This window comes from Mustela erminea, chromosome 3 (assembly GCF_009829155.1).
Source record: "Mustela erminea isolate mMusErm1 chromosome 3, mMusErm1.Pri, whole genome shotgun sequence".
Lineage (NCBI taxonomy): Eukaryota > Metazoa > Chordata > Mammalia > Carnivora > Mustelidae > Mustela > Mustela erminea.
This window is the reverse complement of record NC_045616.1, coordinates 16,842,594-16,866,121: the sequence shown is the minus strand read 5'-3', so window position 1 is coordinate 16,866,121 and position 23,528 is coordinate 16,842,594. Positions and strand designations below refer to the sequence as shown.

At 44.3% G+C, this 23,528-nt stretch overlaps 1 protein-coding gene across 5 annotated transcripts in view; it reads right to left on the bottom strand.

Moving 5' to 3' along the window:
* Positions 1-23,528, bottom strand: part of KCNN2 (potassium calcium-activated channel subfamily N member 2) — a 461,444-nt gene that overhangs the window by 36,851 nt on the left and 401,065 nt on the right. For all 5 annotated transcript variants that reach the window (XM_032335384.1, XM_032335383.1, XM_032335385.1 and 2 more), the window contains one exon: positions 146-287. In XM_032335384.1, coding sequence (XP_032191275.1) covers positions 146-287 — 142 coding nt within the window. The remainder of the gene's footprint in view (positions 1-145; positions 288-23,528) is intronic.

Genomic DNA, 23,528 nt, shown 5'->3' with positions numbered 1-23,528 from the left:
AAATCAGTGATGTCCTCTCCCAACCCAGAACTGATCATTAATGCTTTGCCGCTCACGGTCAGGAAACTGAATGGCACACCGTCACGTGGAGTGCCTTCGCGATCTTAGAGAATCAGTGAAAGAAACAAAGTGGCAGGATACTTACCATTATTCCAGTAAGCAAACAGACGCCTTTCCCACAGTATGTGTTTGGTACCATGTCGCCATACCCGATGGAGAGAAAAGTTATTGATATCAACCACATCGCTCCGAGGAAGTTGCTGGTAACATCCTGCTGATCGTGGTACCTGAAAAACAAACAGAGCCAGTCCTTTTTAATTCATCCACAGAACGGCTGCCAGATCCAATCCAGGAAATGCACTGAGTAGCTTCTACAAACTGATCTATGTGGAAGGCTTCAAATCTCACTATTAGGTGTAAATACAATCGAGGTTCCACCTGAGCAATCTGACAGATGTCAGGAAGTTCCCCAACGTTAAAAATAGTCTGAAAGAGGAACTCTAAAAAAAATGATAATAAATAAATAAATGAGAGCTGCTATGCTTACAGGTGTAAACTGATAAATGCAGATGTGTCTCTGAACTCTGCCCAGACCTGCCCATGGCACATCCTTCCCAGATGCCCGCCGAGATGCCTAACTTATGGGACACCGTGCAGTGCTGGATTCAGCCTGCGATCTCCCCCCACCCCCATCCTGAGAGTAGCAGGAGCCATGCTGCTCCCTTTGCTGAGATTGTCCTTTTCTACCTTTAACTCCGTGATGCTCCGGCTCCTAGTCATCCTTCAAAATTAAATGTGGGGGGTGGGAGGGCAGCCTTTTCCGTCTGCTTGTCTCCCAGCCCTGCCCGTAGACCCCCTCAGCATCCTTTGTCTTCCTCCCTCATCAGACAGTACTGTAACGGTCTACCTGGAGCGACTAGCTGTCTTCCCTGAAAATGGGACAATGATTGCCCAATCCTGGCCTGGACTTGGAGCTATGTGAGTGGCTCCCCTGGAAGAACTCGCCCTGGATGCCTGTTCTTTATAGTCATGAAGCAGAGTGGCCCTCCTTTGGTCTCCATGGCAGTCAGACCCCAGACTCTGGTCACCAGAGACATTCTTGCTCATCACCAGCTTCTCCGAAGGACCCTCTTCCTTCCCAGCTGTCAGATGCCCCTGGGGAGAACTCTCCTGTCCTCACGTCTTATTCTCCAAAGCATGCCGATAACCTCCTAGCTTGCACACACACAGCTTACTGAAGGGCATCCTTTAGATTATAACTCTTTCATGATATTGGGGTTCTCTCTAGAGTATACTCCAATAAGAGCTTGCCTAAAACAGGGAACACATGATGCCAGAGAGGGGAGGCAGGAATGTTCATGTCCTAGTCAACGTCTAATGGTGAGACAAAGCTTCATTACCAAGCACGATCTACGGAAAGATCAGATACATTTAAGAGTCAAAAACTCTGATTCCCTGACACCTATGAAATATTTGTGGAGCGCCCACTAAGTGTTTAGCACTTGACTTCCATGTTCTCAATTTACGTTAATATTTTAAGACCTAGACGACCTTTTTGGCTGAAACAGCTACCGTCTTCACCCCCTCTATATCAATAAAGTGTCGCTTGGAAAATGTGATCACGTCTCAGGTATTTCTACACCATGAGTGACCAGAACACATCCGCTAGGCACAAGGAACTACAAAAGAGGAGTTTGAGTTTTAAAACTAAAAGGGAATGCCTCTAAGGGGAACCTCCATGGCTGGTGTCCACAAGGAAATAACTTGGGCATGGCTGTGCAATCTTCCCAAACTATTCTTTCTGGAGCACTTTTCATTTGTTTCCTGAAGCTTGGAGAAGGAAATAAATGGTTTAAAAAATCACAATAAAACACATTCACTGGAAACTTAAGCAAGCTGACTCCTCTTCAGTTGCTTAATGTAATAAATACCTGAGTTTTAAATACACAGACTCCTCCCATCCTCATTTTACTCTTTGCAAAATCCTGAAGCATTATGCTGTGACATCATTGTGTCAATATTTATTATACCCTACGCACTACTGTAATCCTGTAGTGAAGGTCCTGATTAGACACAAACTTTCTAGGAATTGATATTTTAAGGCTTGGGATTTACCACTAAATTATCTTTTTTTTTTTTTGCTTATGGAGTAATAACCTGCCTGAAAAGTAGCTCAGAATGGAAAAACAGCATCTCAGACTAATGTTTATGTTACATTCAGACATACTTAGTTGTGAACAGTCAAGAATGAGGTAATTAGGGAACCACGTTAGACACTATCTGAATAATCAAGATTTCTTTCCTGGCAACTCAAATATTAAACTTACCCGCAGGATGATATTATCCCTTAGAACTGCCAGGTTTGGAATGACACCAGATTCACACCACCGTGAGTGATTAATTGCACAATTTAAAAAGCAGAGGAAATATTTCAAGACTTTTTTCCCTTACAGATGTTTATTTCACGAACTTACTCAGGCAATGCCGACCTTCTTCTTCACAAGGACTACTCTATGAAAGACATGAAGAACTGACTCAAAGTGGCAAAGTTCAAGTTCTGATCACTAGGAATACTTGTTTAAGGAAAAATACATCAAATAAGATTAAAATGAGAGCAAGGAAGGCCTGCTGATCTCAAGCCTTTAAAATCAGAACTCAGACTTACTGAACTATTTTAAAGCAGGTGCGCACTTCATAGACATAAAGGTTTCAAGATCAGCTTTGAGGTTTGAAAAGAAGTAAAATATTCCTTCTCTTAGTTTCCATTCATGTCTTCACTGCTGATTGTGGGTCTACCGCTTTTTCTTAAATATGACAGTTTTCTATAGTACTTGTTGAAATGTGCCAGGATTATCTTTCCAAAGGCATTACAGAGTTCTTCCCTGAACGAGGTGGTCTTGGCTCCGCACCCCTGACTCCCCTGCAGCGCCTTTCCACATGCACCAGTTCTGGTCACATGAATGGCTGGCACTTAGGCCATCCTCTTTCATGGTTTTGTTTCTGGCCTGGAAACGACTTTCCTTCTTCCTGGAAACAACTCCCCCCACCCCACCCACCTTCCTAGCCCTGATTTGTACTTAGAGAATCTACTCATCGGTCCCCTTTTCCAGGCTCCACAAAGCTTTTGGGCAACGTGGTACTCCAGGACTCCAGGCTGGTTCTTTGTCTGCAGGAGACTCCTGTAGAGCTCTCTAGTGTCATCAACCAATGCTAATTCAGCCACAAGACATGTAATGTATAATCTTCTCATCTAACATGCCCCCAGAGTCTTAATTATGAAAAATTCGAGGACAAAGACTAGGCCTTTATTGAATGAACTAGCATGACAAAATGAAACACTTATTCTCAAATTGATGTGCCCTTGTGGCCACATGCTAGGCCTTCAGGATCACATACACAGCAGCACAAAAAGGGGACAGAAGTGAGTCTTGCCCATCAATCAATCTGTCATGTTCTCTTCCAAGATCTGTATGCAACTTATAAGGTATTTTTACACTTATAAAAGATAATTCAGCAACGGAGGTGAACAGCAGACAAACTATGTTCATTAACCATTTTTTTTTATTAAACATGCAATTAATACTAAAAATGGCAAAAAGATCTCATCTCAATTGTCAGCTCTGATCTCAGATGCCAGCCTTGGTTGTAGAATAAAAAGTATTATGGAGACTGAAATGCATGTGATTCATCAACCATTGGTTCTCTCTTGCGATTCTACCTTTCTCTCTGAAGATGCCACTAAAAGGACAGCAAGGCAATTTTTAAAAGGTATAAACCCACAAGAACAAAAAGAAAGGAAAGGAAAGATCAGAGCATGAAAAAGAACACAAATTCATACACACAAAAGTACATGGGGAGTTCTGTTTCTAGCCAAGAAGGACTAACAAGGGACTGGATTTACACTGCCTCTCAAAATGACTACAAAACCAGAGTATTTGAGACAATGGTTAAGGAGACATAGATCAACTACTAATAAAGGCCAGTGATTCCCAAGAGATGGTAAACAACCACAATGGTCATACAGTTGTGCCACTTTAACACCTGAAGAGAATCCCCAGGATGTGGCTCAGGGAGGGAAACCAGGCAAAGCCCACAATTTTCCCAAATTCAGGAACACACCTGGAAATCTGCAGGGGGTGGGATGGTGGAGTTCACAGGGTCAAAATCCAGAGAGGAGAAATCTACATCAATGGAAATCCAGAAATCTGCACAGCAGTCTCCTTGATTATTCAGCTAAGGACTAATCAATATGTGGGTGTGAAACCCCAGTGTTGAAGAAATGGAAGTACTTTACAAAGTGGTTCAGTATCACTTGAAGGTATGTTGTAGTAAGTGGCATCCTGTCCAGTGAAGAAAATACAGTGATAAGTTAGTTACATTGTACCTAAGTGCATAGGTATGCTGTTAGCCTCAAGGAACCATGAAAATACTACTTCAGAGAGTAATAACTGATAACACAATAAAGGAGAGAAGATGGAATAATTAAAAAAAAATCCAAAAAGAGGCAGAAATAGAAAAAAAGAACAAAGAACAAATGGGGACAGAAAACAAACAGCCAGAGGACAGATTTAACCAAGCGTATCTGTAACCACATTAAATATAAATGGCCTAAATACCTCCAATGAAACAGCACAGGTTGTCAGAGAACCCAAGAAAGGTTCACAACAAGGAGAAACCAGTTATCATGCAGAGTGGCTAAGAGCCAAAGCTGGAAACAGACAACCGATGGTGTCTAAGTAAATGGAAGGATAGATGCCCACGTGTGTGTCCCTTTCTGGTATCGCCAGACACTAACAGGAGTTTATAGTTTAGTTCCTGCAGATAGACTGCAGAGTCTGACCTGAAGATCAGGAAAGATGTTTGGGGCTGAAAACATGGGGACTGAATTCAAGTCTCCAAAGTGATCAGCAGGATCTCCAGTTCCCTTTCTTCACTGCCTATCCCTGACCCTGTAAGAGATCTCAATAATAGGACTCACTATTACAGAGAAAGTATATTTTTCTTTGGAGAAACAACACTTTAGCGAAAGACATACATGTACTAACATCAAGGATTCCCTAATGAAAAACATGCAGCTTTCTGCTTATCCATCCCACAGGAAATTTCACCACACAACAAGTACCTCTCCCCACACAGAGCCTCCAACTTCTACTCTTGAACATGCAAGAACTACAATTGATCGGCACACATCTGAAGTATATTCTCTACGGAAAAGATGCGGACAACAAAGGGGAGGAGCAAAGAAGACATAAAGAAAGAAAGGAAAGTAGGAATGGATGGGAGGAGCGAGGAAGCAGAAGAACCTGGATATAATGCAGGGTGTTGGGGACAGGACTACTGAACTCTCTAATTTCTGTCAGCAAAGACCTACGGGAAAACATGGCATCCTGTGGATGTCAAGTGCAATTGAAGAATATAAGGGGACTCTTTTTTTAAAAAAAAAAAGTTAATATTACAGTGAAAAAAATAATCACATCATAAGAATATAAACTAGCAGGAATCTCCCAAAAGCAGAACAAAGGGACAAGGGTAAAAGAACAAGGAAAAAGATACACTCTCAGAGAATCAACACAGAGGGCCTAACAACTGAATCTCCAGAAGAACACAGAAAGGGGAAGGAAGGAGATGAGCATGTTCCTTTATATCTTTGGTTTCCCAGGAAAATGAAGGCAGGCATCTCTAAGGTTCTCGTTGCTATCTGCATACAGAATAAAAAAAAGATCCATGCTATTGGGGTTGGGGGTGGTAACAGTAAATTTTAAAATACTAGGAATAAGGAAGAGACCTTGAGAAGTTTCAGACAGGGGAAAACCATATCACAGCTAAACATTAAAAATGGTTGCATGTAAGATGATTTGTGTGTGTGTCTGTGTGTCTGTGTATTATAGTGGAAGAGGGGGAGGCAATCTATTTCTCCTGGATCGATAGAAGGGCAGGATGGAGATTCTGGGCAATTCTGGGAGGAAGAACTGAACAGGCATGGCTCTGCTTGCCCACAGAGCAGGCATCTCTGGTTCTCTGTGTGGTCAACTCCCCCAGGGCAGGGGTGAGGCCCCCAGGTTATGTGGTATACCTACAACTCCGTGTACTTCAGTGGTGGATGAGAGGAACCCCCAGGCAGCCCGCTGGGCTGTAGGTCAGGTGGGATGTCCAGATCTGCTTCACATCAGTAAGGAAGATGCTATTTTGAGGTTGACCAGTTGAAGACCCAGAGAAGTGAGAGCAGGATGATCAATGCTCTCTCCCCAAACCCTAACTGTGTGCACGTCATTTGGATTTAAAGAGAAAGCAAATAAGTGATTCGATTAACGAAAACAAAGAAGCACAACAAGAAGTCCACGGAAGGCACGCACCTAGGTTCAAAGGAGAGAAGTGCTGAGTATCAACAGCTAACAAAGGAGGGTGACCTGCCTCTCTGTACGTGACCTTGGAATCACCCACGAAGCATTTAAGAAAAACCAAGCAAAAGCCTGGTGTCCCAGGACATGGATTTTTTTTTTTTTTTAAGAGCTTCCAAGTGATTTTAATGTGTTGGTCAGCCTGAGAACCATTATGGGCTTTATTTCAGAACTTCCTCATTCAACCTACATGTACCGGGAATATGCAGATGAACAGAAAAGAGGGAGAGTTCATGGAAGCTTAAAATATGGTAAGGGAGGAAAAACTGATGGCCAAGAATAATCAGGTAACAGGGAAACTGGCATGAATGTGAAGACGAAAGGTCAAGGCAGATCAAGATGCAATGTATGTAACAGATTGAAAGTGATGATAGGATTATTTCACAATAGGACAGTGATGCCTAAAACTATCGTTTTAAATTCCACCAGAATGCAATCCAGTAGGTCGAAGTATGCTACTGAGTACCTCTCTGAGCGAGGGCTCTAAAGTGAAAACAGATCATCTTACGTATACAACTATCCCGTGACTATATTTATGCAAAGTTCTTTCAGACCAGAGAATGTGAACATACGACTTTCTTCTTGTCCTTTCCTTGCTTTCCTGCTTTTCTGTCACTGAGTTGTGGACACACAAACATGGCTTTACGGTTTTGGGGGTCCCCATATATTGTCTTCCTTCACTACTGATAAGTATATGCCAAGGAAAGGGGCAGAGAGCCCAGTTTCAATTTCGGCAGGAGCCTGTTCTGATTTTCATTAAATGCATATTTCTTTCTTAACTTTAAAGCGCCAATGTGAGTCTTCTGTTCGGATTTCATTTTTTAATTTTTTAATTTTTTTATTTTTTATTATTTTTTTTAAAATTATTTATTTATTCAACAGAGAGAGATCACAAGTAGGCAGAGAGGCAGGCAGAGAGAAAGAGAGGGAAGCAGGCTCCCCGCTGAGCAGAGAGCCCGATGCGGGACTCGATCCCAGGACCCTGAGATCATGACCTGAGCTGAAGGCAGCGGCTTAACCCACTGAGCCACCCAGGCACCCAATTTTTTATTATTTTTTTTAAAGATTTTATTTATTTATTTGACAGACAGAGATCACAAGCAGGCAGAGAGGCAGGCAGAGAGAGAGGAGGAAGCAGGCTCCCCGCTGAGCAGAGAGCCCGATGCGGGGCTCGATCCCAGAACCCTGAGATCATGACCCGAGCCGAAGGCAGCAGCCCAAACCACTGAGCCACCCAGGCGCCCCATTTTGCTCCTGTCGCCCATTTGGATTGCTTTCCTGTCTTCTGTTAATTTGGAAAAGTCAAAAAGCTAAAGGCGTCTCTCCCTTCTTCTTGCTTCCTCCCCACCTGTTTTGTGCCAGGCTTGCGTAGGGGAGCTCGAGAGGGTGTGGTTCTCTAAAACTACCAAGTTCTTTTCATGTGTTAACCTTGGCTAATGAGAGTTTCATTCACTGTATGGATAAGAAGACTGAGCTTTGGGTAGGGACTATCAGTGGATATGTTCTAAGAGCACAAGCTTCCTACGAAATAAAGCTAAAAGTCCCTAGAAAAAGAGGGGGATGATAGACCAATTTTTCAGACTTGGAAGAATTATATTATGTCCCACCCTTCCGAAGAGATATTGTCTCTATTATTCGTGCATCTTCACTTACATGAGAATAAGTGAGTTCAGAAAGGACTTGCCGGTCAGTAAGTTAACAGTCTCAGTTCTCTAAGTATTTGACAATGATCTATTTTAAAAACCTATAGGAAGACAGTGGTATCACACAAATGGACCCTAAAAACAAACTTGAAACACCTTCTTAGCACTGGGGCTCTCTCTGATAAAAGGGCCGGGGTATTAGGGAGGGCACATGTTGTGATGAGGACTGGGTGTTATTCGCAACTAATGAATGACTGAACACTATATCAAAAACTAATGATGGGTTTGTTGGGTAATTGAATATAATTTTTTTTAAAAAGAGGGGGGTGTTGGTAAAATATGGCCGGCTTTGGACAGAACTTCCAGGTCTGAGAGCCATGGTCGCCAAGTCCGGTTCCTAAAAGTGAAGATGGAGAAAGACCCCAGGGCATACATGCCCATCATGAGAGATTTTCCTGAACAGAAAACTCCATTTAAACCATAGTTCTCAATCCTAGCAGACCAAATGCCATGTCTTGAGATGGAACTCAAACAAAAATCAGTGTAACACCCTAACTGCAATACAGAGAAATAAAACAGGAGTACTTTACAATAAAGGATGTACTTCAGCATCTAAATATTCAGACAAGACTAACTTAGAAGACATGAAGATCAGTGAGTTGGTTTGTACCTTTCATGTAAATACACTTGTACACAATTCAGTCCGATGAATATGAACTGTTTTGGCAATTCCAAAGCCACGGGGGTGCGGCCAGAGCGGATGTGATCTTCTGAAATGTGAAAAACTTCCAGCCAAACCCCAAATATAACAAATGACCATACTCCCTCCACTTATACATTCTACATACGCTGTCAACTGTATTATTATAAATCATGTAATTAAAAAAATGAAGTGTATATTCCAGTCGGACAAACATATTTTGTTTATGCTGATAGTGGACTGAGGTCTAAGCTAATGAAAATTGTAAATAGGTTTTTAGTACACAGAATGTCCAGCAGGTCGGTCCAAGGCCACGGGAGACGCAGATCCTCTGCGGGAAGGACTGTCCCATGCCCATCAGAATACAGAGCAGCTCTGCCTCCAGCCAGTGACCAACCAACCAACCAAAAAGCCCTTCTCCAAAACGGTTTTTTTTTTTTTTTTTAACTTTTACTTCAAAAGTCCTGGGGGCAGTCCAGTGAGAACCACCGGTCTAGAGTTTCTGCTGGGAGGCTCCAACAGCCATCCAAAAATCTCGAGCTGATTGCATGTCAACATATCCAGAAGTGAACGAAAAAACCTTGGAATTCAGCACTAATGAGATTCTCAAGCCCCTGCCCCTCCCTAGGCGATCAAAGGAACATCCGAGGCTCCCAAGGCTTGCATTTCTGACCAGTCTCTTTCCCCTCTTTGTGCCTTTCTTTATTCCCTTCCCAAACCTTCGTTATTCACCTTTTCCGAGGCGTGCTGCCTCCCCCCAGCTCCTGCTCCGTGCCAGGCCCCTCACACCCACTGTGAGCTCCTCTCCAAGGGGGCAGGTGGAGGCCCGGCACACAGAGAGGGAGCTATGCAGGGTCAGGCCCCAAGATGCCCCTCCCAGAAAGTCACTTTTGCAAAAAGCACTAGAGCTTCCATCTGACACAGGCCAGCCTCTGCCAGTGGCCAGCGGTGGTTGCCTACGTGGGCCTGGCCCGGCCACGGCTTGTGAAGCCCCTGCATGATCTCCCCTTCTGCAGACCCGTCCACCTGGCTGCTGGAAGGCTGAGAAGAGTGGAGGGAAGGGTAGTCACTAGGTGGCAGCGGCACACCAGCTTATCCCCAAGGCTGTCCGGCTGAGTTGGGCCTGATCGGTGCCAGGGTCAGGGTCCTGAGGGCCTTTACTGGGAATACTTCCCAGCAAAAGCCCTTGCCCTGGGTGTCCTGGAAGCAGGGGCTGTTCCACGTGAGAAACAGCAGTGATGGGTAACACAGACAGTCCCAGGCCATTCCTCCGTCCTACGTCCAGCAGCCCTCAGTGTTGCCAAGAATCTTAGGGGCATCTCCCAAGGTGGGATGGGTGGGTGACTGAATGGGGAGAGGAGTGGGGGAAGGGGAGAAAAAAAAGAGACAAAGAAAGGGAGAGAGAGAGAGAGAGAGAGAAAGAGTCATACCCCCAACCTGAGATTCTCTCTAGATCACAGACCAGACCTTACCTCCTAAGTCTGTAAGAAAAAAACAAAACTGAGAATTTTTTTTTTTTAAACTAAAACTTGTCCATGTTGGATTTGAACCCGCATTTGCAGATACAGAACTTGGGGGTCTTGTTTCCGTGCTCTGAGATGGGGTCCAGGAAGGACAGCTCTGCCTTCAGAGCTGCAGCCTCTCCTGTTAGCTCTTTGAGTCCCGGAGTGGCGAGTCTTCCCAGCCGAGCCTCCCCTCTCCTCTAATATCAGAATCATGCCACCTGCCCAGGACTATCCCCACGCAGCCTGCTCGGGCCCTAAAGATCGGATGGGAGACCTAGGCTGAGCCGGTGCCCCGTTTGCGCGCAAGAGGACACAAAGGGGAGCGTCTGCTTTGGCGAAGTCACCTTCCTGCCCACAGCTGAGGGGGCAGACGGTGGTGCGGGGGGGCTTGATGTTTCTCCCTTCCCGCACACTGACTGGTCCCACGGAGACGGAACATGCAGGAGGAAGACCTGAGGAAGGACAGGAAGGCAGCCTAAGGCAGGAGCTGGCTCGGCACCCCAGGGGAGAGGACAGCAGGGCACAAAATAAGGAGAGCAGGGACACAGGGGGACGCCAGGCAACCAGAAACCAGAGAGAGAAAATGCAAGAAGAAAAAGACACAGCTGCCAGGCTTCCTGTGCTCTTCCGTTCCCCTGCCTCCTCAGCCTCCCACCGACCAGCGCTTGGACCCTGGCTGGGGCGGGGGGGAGGTGCACCGGGGAGGAGGAGAGAAGAAACCACAGAGGGTCTGAGAAGGCCACCTGTAAGGTTTTCCCCCTTCTAGGAACTGTGCCTCGCTTGCTTCAGCACCAAGCATCCTGAATGAAAGGAAAACACAGGTCCCGCATCACGCAGGAGGGGCACCTTGGGGGGCACAGGGCCCCCTCAAACTCGACTCACTGCCTCCGAGACCAAGCCCCGGCTGCCCCAAAGGCTCAGAGGTCTGTGAGAGCCAGAGGGATATTTTTACACCGGCCGGAGACGAAAGAAGAGAAGGAGGGGGCCCAGCCAGGAAGACGAGGAGGCTCGGGGTGAACAAGAGCGAGAAAAGACGGCAGGGAAACAGTCGGCGCCTAAAACTGGCAAAGCACACACAGGTGCGTTTCGGTCCAGCCGGCCTCCTTACAAACTTATCCAAATTAAAAAAACAAAACAACCAAACAAAACAAAGAAATACTCATGTATGGCATTAAGGAGATCACAGGCTTGCACTGGTTCCCACGAGGGGTGCCGACTCCTCCCAAGAAAGAAACACAAGAAGGAAAAAATTAAATAAATAAAGCCAATTCCACAGGCTTTCGTTAGCCTTCCGTTTCCAGGATCTGAAGTATTTAAAAAACGTCAGTCCACACCAGCACCCGGCCCCACGGCCACCCCCTCCAGAAGTCAGGTAGGGAGAGTGCACCCCGAGAACGTGGGCTACATTCTTAGCTCACCAGAGTACACTGGCAATGTGTTTGCTGAGCCCTGGGATAGCAGACATTGGTCACCTCTCCTACCCCTCCCCCCACCAACCAAAGAATCAAAATTGTAGCTTGCCAAATCAGTGAGGTTAACTTTTTTAATTTTTATTTTATTTATTTATTTTTATCCAGAGAGCTCAGGAATCTATGAAAAGGAGCAGCTTGCAGGGAAGCCTGAATGCATGAGGACCTCCAGAAGCCATCAAGGGACGGGACTGCAACAATCCGACAACCCCAGGAACTTATCAAGCTGGGTTGCATGATGCATGCCCATCCCTCCTCTTCAGTGCAAACTTGTGGCAGGGATATGATCTTCTTAAATGCTGTTCCTGTTCAGCGGCACAGCCCCAGCGTGACCTTTCCAAGCGGCGAGCATCTCCTTCCCCGGAAAGGACCACATTGGGCTAACAGCACCGAAGACCTGAGCCCAAAAGCGACAGCTGGATCTAAAAGCAAAGACTTCTGCTAGTCACCATAAAATACATCATTAACTAACATAACACAATAAAAAAGAGAGAGAGAAAACTGAAAAAAATAAAAATTAAAAAAATAAAAGCAGAGTTTTCTGCGTGGTGCCTGGAGATGGTGAAGACGTGGCTACGCAGGCAAAAGTCAGCCCATCAGTCCTCCCTTTCTTCTCCAAATCAGGTTAGGAAGGGCTAGTGGCACAGCTTGGCAAACCACAGGGGTGCCCCAGGGGAGAACGGATGTGCCTGTGCTCTCCATAGGCTTTGAAGCAGCCTAAGGGAAATGCCTGACCTGCAAACACACCGGTTAGCATGGGAAGCATAAACTCCCTTCCAGCTCCGTCCAGAAGGGCTTTCTGTAACAATTCTGAAAAGGGTCACCCTCTGTGCGGTCCACATCACCAGCCACAAGCCACATGTGCCCCTTTGAAGGGTGGCCCGTACAATTCACTTTTACCCATTTGAAATGAAAATTAAATAGCCACCTGGGCGGGGGGGGGGGGGGGGGGGTACTGGCTGCCCTATCAGACATCGAGGACCAGACGGCCAAGTGGGGACAGGAGAGCCACAGAACCCACGTGATCATGCCTTAAGAGCACAGCTCAGTTTAACTCGGCCGTAATGTTTGCTCAGAACATTCTCTCTGCCACCGTGAAATGGGAAAAAGGAGTCTAATACATTCCCCAACTTTTGGGGCCTAAAACGAATATCTGTCTACAATTGACACAATCTTCTGTACCTTATGGTCATTTGCTTATTTTTTGTTATTACGCATCTCAGGTAAAGAAAATAACTGTTTTGAAGAAATACATTGAATTTTTTAAAAACATTTTTTAAAAAATATTTTATTTATTTATTTGACAGACAGAGATCACAAGGAGGCAAAGAGGCAGGCAGAGAGAGCAAGAGGAGGAAGCAGGCTCCCTGCTGAGCAGAGAGCCCGATGTTGGGCTTGATCCCAGTACCCTGGGATCATGACCTGAGCCAAAGGCAGAGATTTCAACCCACTGAGCCATCCAGGCGCCCCAGAAGTACATTGAATTTTGATCAATTTTGGTGTATTCATTCATTCTGACACACAATATTCCCCTAGTTCATGGGCAGGGTCAGGGGAGCAGGAGAGGTGAGGCAGCCCCACCCACAGATTCTGAAACCCACAGCAAGTGATCTTTGTCTCCACCCGCGGGACACACCCTCCTGTCCACTCAGTCTTCCTTTTGTCACTTTCCAGGATCCTGCCCATACTGAGCAACACAGCCGATTCCCAGAAGGGGCCCACAAAAAAGTGAGTGGACGGCAGGCACCTTCTGGGCAGATAGTTTCCCAAAGCAAACAACCTGAACCAGAGTATGTCTTTCAAGATCACTATCCCAGCTCTTGCTCACTTGGCATCCTCTTGAAACAGTGACAGAAACGGGCGGCAGTTCATCTGTTTACCAGTTCATTTTGGAGACAGTTGAACAACATGTGTATTTTTTTAAAGATTTTACTTATTTATTTGTCAGAGAGAGAGAGAGAAAGAGAGAGCAGCATTCAGAGGGAAAAAGCAGGCTCCCCCACTGAGCAAGGAGCCTGATGTGAGACTCAATCCTAGGAACCTGGGATCACAAACTGAACTGAAGGCAGACACTTAAACTGAAGGCAGACACCTAACCTACTGAGCCACCCTTAGTGACAGGTACATTGATAGCAAATGACAGGGAAAAAGAAGTCATGGGGATGGGTGCCCAGGTGATCTTTGGTTAATCTGTGCCTTTTTTTTTTTTTTTTTTTTTTTGATAGAGATCACAAGTAGGCAGAGAGGCAGGCAGAGAGAGAGGGGGAAGCAGGCTCCCTGCTGAGCAGAGAGCCTGACATGGGACTAGATCCCAGGACTCTGGGATCATGACCTAAGCCGAAGGCAGATGCCCAACCCACTGAGCCACCCAGGTACCCTTAGGCTGTGCCTTTTGCTCACGGACATTTGATTTCAACACGGACATTCCGTGGTGCGAATATTTTACTTACGCAACTACTTAGCTCACGGAGAAACAGTTTCAAAGCAGTGTGAAGAATAACGCAACCCACAATGGCTTTCTTTTGCTCCGTTTGATTTAATTAGCGTGTTTGTTTCTTGTGTATTTTACTCAGAAATAACATTTTCATAGCGTCTATCAGGGATGTAAATGCAGCTGAACACTTTAGGAAAGTGTGGACTTCTAAAATTAAAACCGTTCTGTAATAACTGCCAGACATTTTTTCTTAGTAAAAGGACTTTGGTAAGGGATTTGGTCAGGCTTTTTTTTTTTTTTTCTAGTAAGGATGAAGTTCTTGGTTTGTCTGCACACAGGTACATTATTAATAGACATGGTGTTTATCCTTCAATCACTCGGTGTGTGTCATTTTAGGTACTGTCCGGACCATGTGTATCTTTCACATCCCCAAATGCTTTATATATAGATATCTATAGGCTACGTTACTCCTGCACTCAGAATTACAATCCCCATCCATCTCCATTGTATACCACTCAGGAACCACCTGAAATTTGTTTTCTGAGAATGACCAGGAGGGACCCCTGGTGGCCTTGTCATGTGGCTTAGGAAGGGAACAGAACACATAGAAAGTGAAGTTTCAGGGCATCTGGGTGGCTCTACTGGTTAAACGTCTGCCTTTGGCTCAGGTCATGATCCCGGAGTCCTGGGATGGAGCCCCACATCTGGCTCCTTGCTCAGCGGGGAGCCTGCTTTTCACTCTCCCTCTGCTGCTGCCCCTTCTTGTGCGCTCTCTTCTCTCTCTCTCTGGCAAATACATAAAAATAAACTCTTAAAAAAAAAAAAAGAAAATGACGTCCCATGCTGTGCCAGGCAATGTACTCAGAGCAGTATGGGACGCTAGGAGGAAAGCTACGTGGGAGCCATGTGGGGGTTGGCTCAGAGGAGCAGAGGGCTTCCACAGCTCTGCGTCCTGATTCCCCGACTCCATGAGGGACGAGAGCAGCACTCCCCACCAGAGCTGGGTGCACTCGGGCCGCTGGGGAGGCTCAGGTCTGTGCTGCGTCCTGATGCAGGAAGGTTGTTCTGTTTCCAATCGGTGCCATTTACGCAGCACCCAGTGGTCCTCCCTCTGCGTCCCTCACCTCCAGAGAGCCAGCTGTGCTGATTAGACGAGCTGGGGTCACCTTTCACAATGCTGCAGCCCAATAATCAAGGAGCTACAATGCTGGAGCTACAATGCTCCATCCAAGGTGGAGCCTTGGGACGCCTGGGCGGCTCAGTGGGTTAAGCCTCTGCCTTCGGTTCAGGTCATGATCTCAGGGTTGTGGGATTGAGCCCCACATCGGGCTCTCTGCTCGGCGGGGACCCTGCTTTCCCCTCTCTCTGTGCCTGCCTCTGCCTACTTGTGGTCTCTCTCTGTCAAATAAATAAATAAAATCTTTAAAAAAAAAAAAAAAAAGGTGGAGCCTTTTCTTCAGGACCCAGCCTCCACTGGCTTCTCCAGGCTTAAGTCTTGCTGGTCTCAAATGTGCATCCTGAACTACCAGGGGAGCACGTTTGATGGGGGGGAGGGGGGGCGGTGGTGTCTCTTTTGTTCCCACCTCTCTGGGCCTCTCTGCATGTGCTGTCTTTTCTTCTATTGTCTTAAGCCCCCCAATGGCCTGGTGTCAGACCTTCACATCCCACCTCCAAAGACTTCCTACCACCTTCCGCCTCCTCCTCTTAAGGGTGCACCAGGCGCCTCCCTCTGGTCCCGTGGCACCTGTAAGCAGTCCTACTCGCTGTCTTACCACCCGTGATCCTTAGGGGGCGCACGCCGTGCACTGTTCAAAGGTGCCACTTAGCACCATGGATGTTGCATGGTAGACACTAAAAAAATTCATTTTTAGTGAATGAGTAAGTGAAGCAATCGCCTTATGCACCGTCTTCCTCTAGGACTGAGATGATACAGGCGTCACCACTTCCAACAGCCTCCTGTCTCCAGCCTGTCTCTTGGCATCCCCCTTCCTCACTGGTCCAAGAAGGTTTCTAAAACACAAATCTAACGATGCCATTTTGTCTCACAACCTTGGATGGCACCCCCCTTTGTTAGGAAACAAAATCCCATCTCCTTAGCATGAGGCCCAAGGCCATTTGCAGTGGGGTCCCAGCCCACCACGCTTACCATTTTGTCCCATCACTGGCTACCTGCTGAACTCTGCTGCCTTTGTCCCTTGGCTTCTAAATGTCCTTAGCTGTGTGCTAAGTAAGCTGTGTGCCAGGGGTGCCTGGGTGGCTCAGTGGGTTAAAGCCTCTGCCTTCGGCTCAGGTCATGATCTCGGGGTCCTGGGATTGAGCCCCACATCAGTCTCTCTGCTCAACGGGGAGCCTGCTTCCTCCTCTCTCTCTCTGCCTGCCTCTCTGCCTACTTATGATCTCTGTCTGTCAAATAAATAAACACAATCTTTTAAAAAAAAATGTCCTTAGCTAACTTCTCCATCTTCGGTGCCTACCCGACCTGAGAAATACTGCCTACACTCCTTAGGCACAAGTCCATAGGGACATCACAATATTTATGTCAAAGTGTAATTTAAGTCTTGTCATTTATTTATTTAAGCTTTATTTATTTGAGAGACCGCGAGTGTGCACATGTGCCAGAGAGAGCCCAAGCAGGGGGAGCCGCAGGCAGAGGGAGAAGCAGGCTCCCCGCTGAGCAGGGAGCTGGATGCAGGACTGGATCCCAGGACCCTGGGATCATGACCTGAGCCGAAGGCAACCAACTGAATCACCCTGGCGCCCAAATCTTGTTATTTATTTGTCTTTTCCAGTGGTCACTGAGAACCAAAGCAGGGACTGTCGCTAAGATCCCACAGATTAGCTCAGTACTTGTTTCCCAGTGGGAGCCCAATACATGTTTGCATAACGAATCACAACAAGTCCAAATCCTAATCACTGAAGATTTGCATCTGGGAAATTATTTGCTTTAAATCAGAATATAAACACCAGAAAAAATAAAACCTACTACAGTGGTATTTTATCATATAGCCAGAGAGTAAGGTAAATATATTACTTGGAATATTAATGCCCATGCTCTCAAAGGTTTTTATTGTTTTATGTTGTGGTATACTATAATCTGTTGATTGCTTCTGTGAATCTCAGCTTCACCAAATCTAACAAAATTTAGTGAATTCAAAGAAAACCTGGATTTTATCTTAGTTTTCCTTTCAGAATTCAAATCCTCTCAAATTAATTACGATTATTATTGACCCCTGTCCCCAAGATAAAAGGACAAACTCTTCACTGTGTAGGATACTATTTATTTCAGGCATTTGCCAATTTGTGATTCTTGTGTTCTTGTATTGTGTTCTTTTTTTAACTCTTCAGTTTCATTTTGACTCTAGAAGAAAGATATTTCTTATATAATCCTAATGAAAGAGCACCTAACATTTCCAAAATTCTTTCTGTACATGAACAATGAAAACTGTGTGGCAAAATGCTAGATACAGCCTATGGGACTTACACGCTGAAAGAGAAAACAAATTTTGAAACAACTGTTATGACTGTATTAAATACCTACAAGCCATTACCATGTATATGTGTCACGGATAAACAGGAACACGCGTTGGTTCCCAAGGGTCTAACGATTACAAAATCCCCAAGACAAAGGGTAACATGAGACTGGGTGAACAATGAAGAAGTAACACAGTCTCCTGATTTTCACGGCAATCCACAAAACCACTTACTAAATACAAGATGTCCCCCTACGACAGAGCAGTAACTTAGACTAGAAAAAAAAAAAAAAATCCTAACCTCTCTTGTCACTTTCAGTTTAGAGAAAGACACTGGAATACGCTCGCTCACTAAAACTTCCATTTCTTCGCTCTCAAGTTTTTTTTTCCCCTCTGCATATCCACTGTCTCATTTCCCTGCACTTATGAACTGATAAATGGATCTTTGAAGCCAATCCAGCTCAACCCTCTCATTTAGCAGCCAGAGAAGCTGAAGCCCAGAAATGTGCACTAACTGTCCAAGGTGACTGAACGGATCGTCAGCAGGAGGAGTGAGCACCCAAGTGTCTGTTCCCAGCCCCACACACAGGCTTTCCCTCCTGAGTACCTCTGAGGGTCGCCAGTGGGCATCCAGGTTTCAAGACTTGCTCCCCATGCATCCATTTCATGTGCCTTCCCAGATAATTTCTACTATGAAAATTTTAAAAGCTTCTAAAATCAGTACCCTTCATTAAACTGCTTTCCTGAGAGCCCTCGAGGGCAGAAAAATAATTTTAGTAAAATCCACTTATTCATAAGAAATTAAATATTTTATGCAATGGATAATTTGAGATCCTTGTGTTCTTGTTCTTTTTTAACTCTTCAATCTGATTTAGACTCGGGAAGCAAGACATTCCTTACATAATCCCAATGAAACAGCTCCTAATGATTCTCAAGTTCTTTCTACAGGAGAACAATGAACATTATGGGACCCAAAGCTGAAAATAACCGACAAGACTTCCACTGAAGCAGAAAAAATTTAAATCAACTGTGAGTACTGTATTAAAGACCCTTGTGCTCCCTAGCATTTAAATACTTAGTCATTCTCTTGTGGGAAACGCTTTAAAAATCTCTTAGGCTGGCATTTACTGTTTCCTAAACGAGAAGGCGATCTGCTCTTCTGACCTTATCTGTAGACACTATGTTCTCTAAACAAGTTATTAACATGTGTGTTGTCTCTTTCACTTGTGCCCTCGGTTCCCAACCATGTGATATACTCAAGGACACTTGAGAATATCAATCCTATTCAAAGGACACTTGCATTCCCTGTCTCCCTCTTGGGTCTTCACCCCTCTCCAACCAGCACTATAGGTCCTGGGGCGCCTCTTCCAGTTATCCTGGACCGTGAACCCCAGAGACCGGTCCATGGCCCAAGCCTTCTTTAATTGCCCTGCATCAATCAGCCCTGACAACATCTGGCAAGGCCTGTTAGAGACAGCAGGTACTCAAGGAACATTTGCTGAGCAAGGGCAGGAAACAGACAGCTGTATCCCAGTGGAGAAGCAGAATCCCAGGGTGGTCCAGGTTGATGTGGGATCTGGCCACAGTTTTGAGTCTATTAGGTACATTTCCATTCTGAATCCCAAGCAGCTAGGTACGTTTCTGCATCAAACCAATTTTACTACTTGTCTATTTTTTTTTTCCTCTAAAATTCACTATGTAACTGTTCCTGTCCTCCTAACTTGACTACAGAACATAGACCTTTTATGGACATTGGGGAGGGTATGTGCTATGGGGAGTACTGTGAAGTGTGTAAACCTGGCAATTCACAGACCTGTAGCCCTGGGGCTAATAATACATTATATGTTAATAATAATAATAATAATAATAATAATAATAATAATAATAATAAAGAACATAGACCTTAATTTTTTGTTTTTTGTTTTTTATTTTGTTCTGTTTTGTTTTTTCATGACCAAAATGGTCTCTCATGCTATTGGACTCTTAAGTATTTGTTTTGCTCTAACAGTGACAGTGCAGTGGAGAAGAGATGTTTGTCCCCAGAAGACATCATGGTGAACTATGGTTTCTGATTTCATACGCTTTGTGTTTGTTTATCCTATTCCCATACAGCTGGGTTGTCACTAACTTGTTATTCCCCCTTCAGTGGCTTCAGTGGTTTCCTTCTCTTTCCAAGTTATGGCTATTGGGAAGATGGAATTTTGAGCTGCACTAAAGTCACGTCTAATGAAAGGTAAAAGCTCTCACCCAGACCACCAATCATTATTATTATTTTTTTAATGAATAAAGCACATCACAGCTTTAAGACCTTTATTTTTGGCTACTCACTTAAAGTCCTGAGTCTTTCTTAGCGGAATTCTGGAAGGACAGGATGTTGGATAATAGACCACCAGGAACAAAGTAAGACAACCTAAGGTCATATGCTTCCTTCCCCAAGCTTTTGTTTTAGACAGATGGTATTATTAATCAACTATTATGGAGGGATATCTCTATGTGCTGCCACAAACAAAAAGAAGTTAAAAAGAGAGTTAAAAGAAATACAGAGTTTTAAAGCCCGAGTTAAAAAGAAATACAGAATGATGTAGTCAACAGAACGATCCTGTTTTTGCTTTGGGGGAAAAAAAAATGCTGTATCAATATACAGCTTGGAAGGAAACAGACGATTAACATGGAGTTTTTGTTAGAGCAAATAATGATTCTTGCCAGAGAGTGGAGAGGCTAAAAGGGGATGATTATGGTTTAGATTTAGTTACTGTTAGAGTTCTGGGTTCTAACTTCTCTGAAATTAGAAGTTCTCTGAAGAACACGCACTGTATACATTGGTGCCAATTCCATAGAATCTCTTGGAGACATAGTACATGGGTCACAAATAGTCAGTTACTGAAAAAGTCCTGAATGCTGGAAAGGAACATGGAACTCACTAATTGCTGGCTACAGGGCTCAGTATATATACATTACATGAAGTTGGTTAATTGTGTTAAATACTCTGTAAGTCATCTATACATACTAACCTTTTGTTCGAATGACCCATTAAATGCTGAGTTTATGAATTTCCACTTTGATGGTTCATGTGTAAATTTCTGGTTCTCCTTTGCTCACTGTCTGATTTTACATATTTTTGAAACTATATAATCAAATACATAAGATGGCTTTAGAATTAGAATTATTCTATCTTTCTGGTGAACTGTACCTTTACATTACCTAATGGTCTTTTTTAGTCTGTGTGGGTTTTTTTGTTTGTTTGTTTGTTTTGTTTTTTGTTTTTGGTCTTTTTTAGCCTTAACAAAGTTTCTCTCCAAAGACTTTTATCTGATACTAACAAAGGAGGATCAATCTTCTTTTGTTTCTATTTGTATGATTTTCTTCTACTGGAAGTCAATTAGACGTACTTAAGCCTCACTCTACCCGTATGTTTCTTCATTTCTTTCACATTTTCCACATACTTCCAGAGATAAGAAATACGCACCCTTCCAGAAAGAGTTCTTCAGCTCTATTTCCAGCTTACTAATTCTCTAGGAACTGACTGCATCTGATCTGCTACTTTGCCTATTCACTGAGGTTCCTCTTTGGTCCTTTTCAAGTTTTTCCTGGTCTTTTTCATAGGATATTTCTGCTGGTTATTTGATCTTTCTTCCATCCATTCAGATGGGGTTTGGTCCCCCCCCCCCCCAGTCTATATATTTAAAGTTCTGGGGTGGCAGACATGGTAATCAATTTTTCTGTTTGTTATTTATGCTTACTCTCTGGATGGTTTATATCTTCATGCTTTTTGCAGCATGGTTGGTGGGGTTGGGGGATGGCTTATGTCTTATGTCATAAGATACCCTGCTGAACCTGGCTTGACCTTGTCCTTCTGCAGAGATCCGTGTCTCCTTCTGCCAGGTGAATCCGAGTGCTACTTGAATCCGGGTGCTACTTACCAGGAACGGAAATGATGCTTTCTAACGTGCTTTTGGGTAGATTCAAAAGCAAGTGTAAGCAGGCATGGGTTACCTATTCTTCAGGGGAGCCCCCTCCTCCCATTCTCAACCCCACCAGACAGATGCAACCCACACAGAGAGAGGTGTGTTTTTCATTTGGTTGGTTTCCTCCTGTGGCAGGAGATTTTGTATTTAGTCTACTCTTTCACTTAAGGTAGACCTCCTCCAAGGAGTGTTTTTCAAACTGCTGTCAAGTCCCATTAGTAGACAGTAAAATCAATTTAGTGTGGTGGTTCTGTACCTTGGCTACGCCTTTGAGTCACCCAGGGAGCTTTTAAAACCTTGACTCCCAGGCCACAACCCAATGCCAATTAAATCAGAATGGCAGAGAACAGGACAGGCAATGTATATTTATTATGGCTCCCGGGGGACCAGAATCAAGAGCCAAGGCTGAGAACCACCATCCTACCCAGCATTTTACAATAAAGTAGAATGGAATACAACAGGACAGAGAGTACATTAGCATTGATCCTCAGTGGGAACGGGACACATGGGTACAAAATCTGCTGTTCAGTGGGTGTGTGTGACGATGTATCATGTTCTAATAGAAATTATACTCTTTTCCTGTGGTTTTCCCTTTAAAAAAAAAAAAAAGGTTAAGCTTCTTGGTTACCAACATTAAATGTGGTCCTCAGAGTAGCTAAAGCTTGGGAAGCAGTATATTACCTGAATTCCTGTAGCAATTTTTTTTTTTTTTTTTTTTTTTTTGCGGGGGGAGGGTACATGTGGGGCATTCCCTGACTTTCCTGGATGACCAGCTATACGTTTCCATTTTATCCACCTGCTCTGGGCCTTCTGTAAAACATTCCCTATGTCAAACCCACCACATCGCTGAAGATGGAATTCCAGATTTCTCGATATACTTCTGTTTTCTTGGAACTTCACCTCAACGTGCGCTCTAACATCTAAGTTGCTTTTACACTTACGCCGTGATTATACTCTCTTGATATGAGTATATGCTACAAAGACTGAAGCATGGAGACGTTACCACTTCTCCCAATAAACTGGGCCAGGACAAGGCATCGTAGAGACTATGTTTGTTGTTGCTGTCGTTGGCAGGGCTGAGCTAGCCACGGGAAACCTTTGGGCCCTTCCCAAGGCTCTTCTGGATCCTCTGTGTGTGTGCATGTTTTAAGTGAGATGTGAGATTAGGGATTCTGGCTGTTAAGCCCTTCCTCTATCCTGTCCCCAACACATCAAAAGATGCCACAGAAATATTTCTCTAATACCGCCATGTCCCATCTCTGGAATTCAACACTTTCTCCTATCTTAATCCTCCCAAATGCCACTGACCCAGCCAAAATTCCATTCAACCCCAAGGAGTGATGGGAATTAGCCCATAGGACATTTTGTCCAATCCAGGCTGGTGTTAGGCATCTCATTATCTAAAACTTTTGACCTCCCTTTAAGTTAACTGTTGTGGTACTCCTACATTTTCAACTGCCAATATCATAAGTGGGCTCTCCTGCAATCATGACGTTCAGAGCTGTCACACCCAGAACCCCCCACACTCAATCTGGCAGACTGCTGGCAATCTGTTTTCTCTCTCCAAGGAAGTAAACAGCTGCACAGTTGCTCAGAGATAGCAAGGTGATAAAGGTAAAATGAACTATATTAACAGATTGACCGAGGTAAGGTAGGGCTTTGGGTTTTATTTGATTTCATCGAACCAATCAAAATGTTTTAATACATTACTATGCACACAGAACTGGATGATAGTTCTTTGAGGTAGGAAAAAAAAAGCGAGGAAAATATTTAAGAAAAAAAAAAATAAGAGAGAACTAATTCTTAGGAAAGAAAAAGAAAAAAAATTACTGCCTACCCAAATCATCTTTTTTTGGTTTTTAATTAATTAATTTATTAAAAAAATTTTTTTTTATATATAAACATGTATTTTTATCCCCAGGGATACAGGTCTGTGAATCGCCA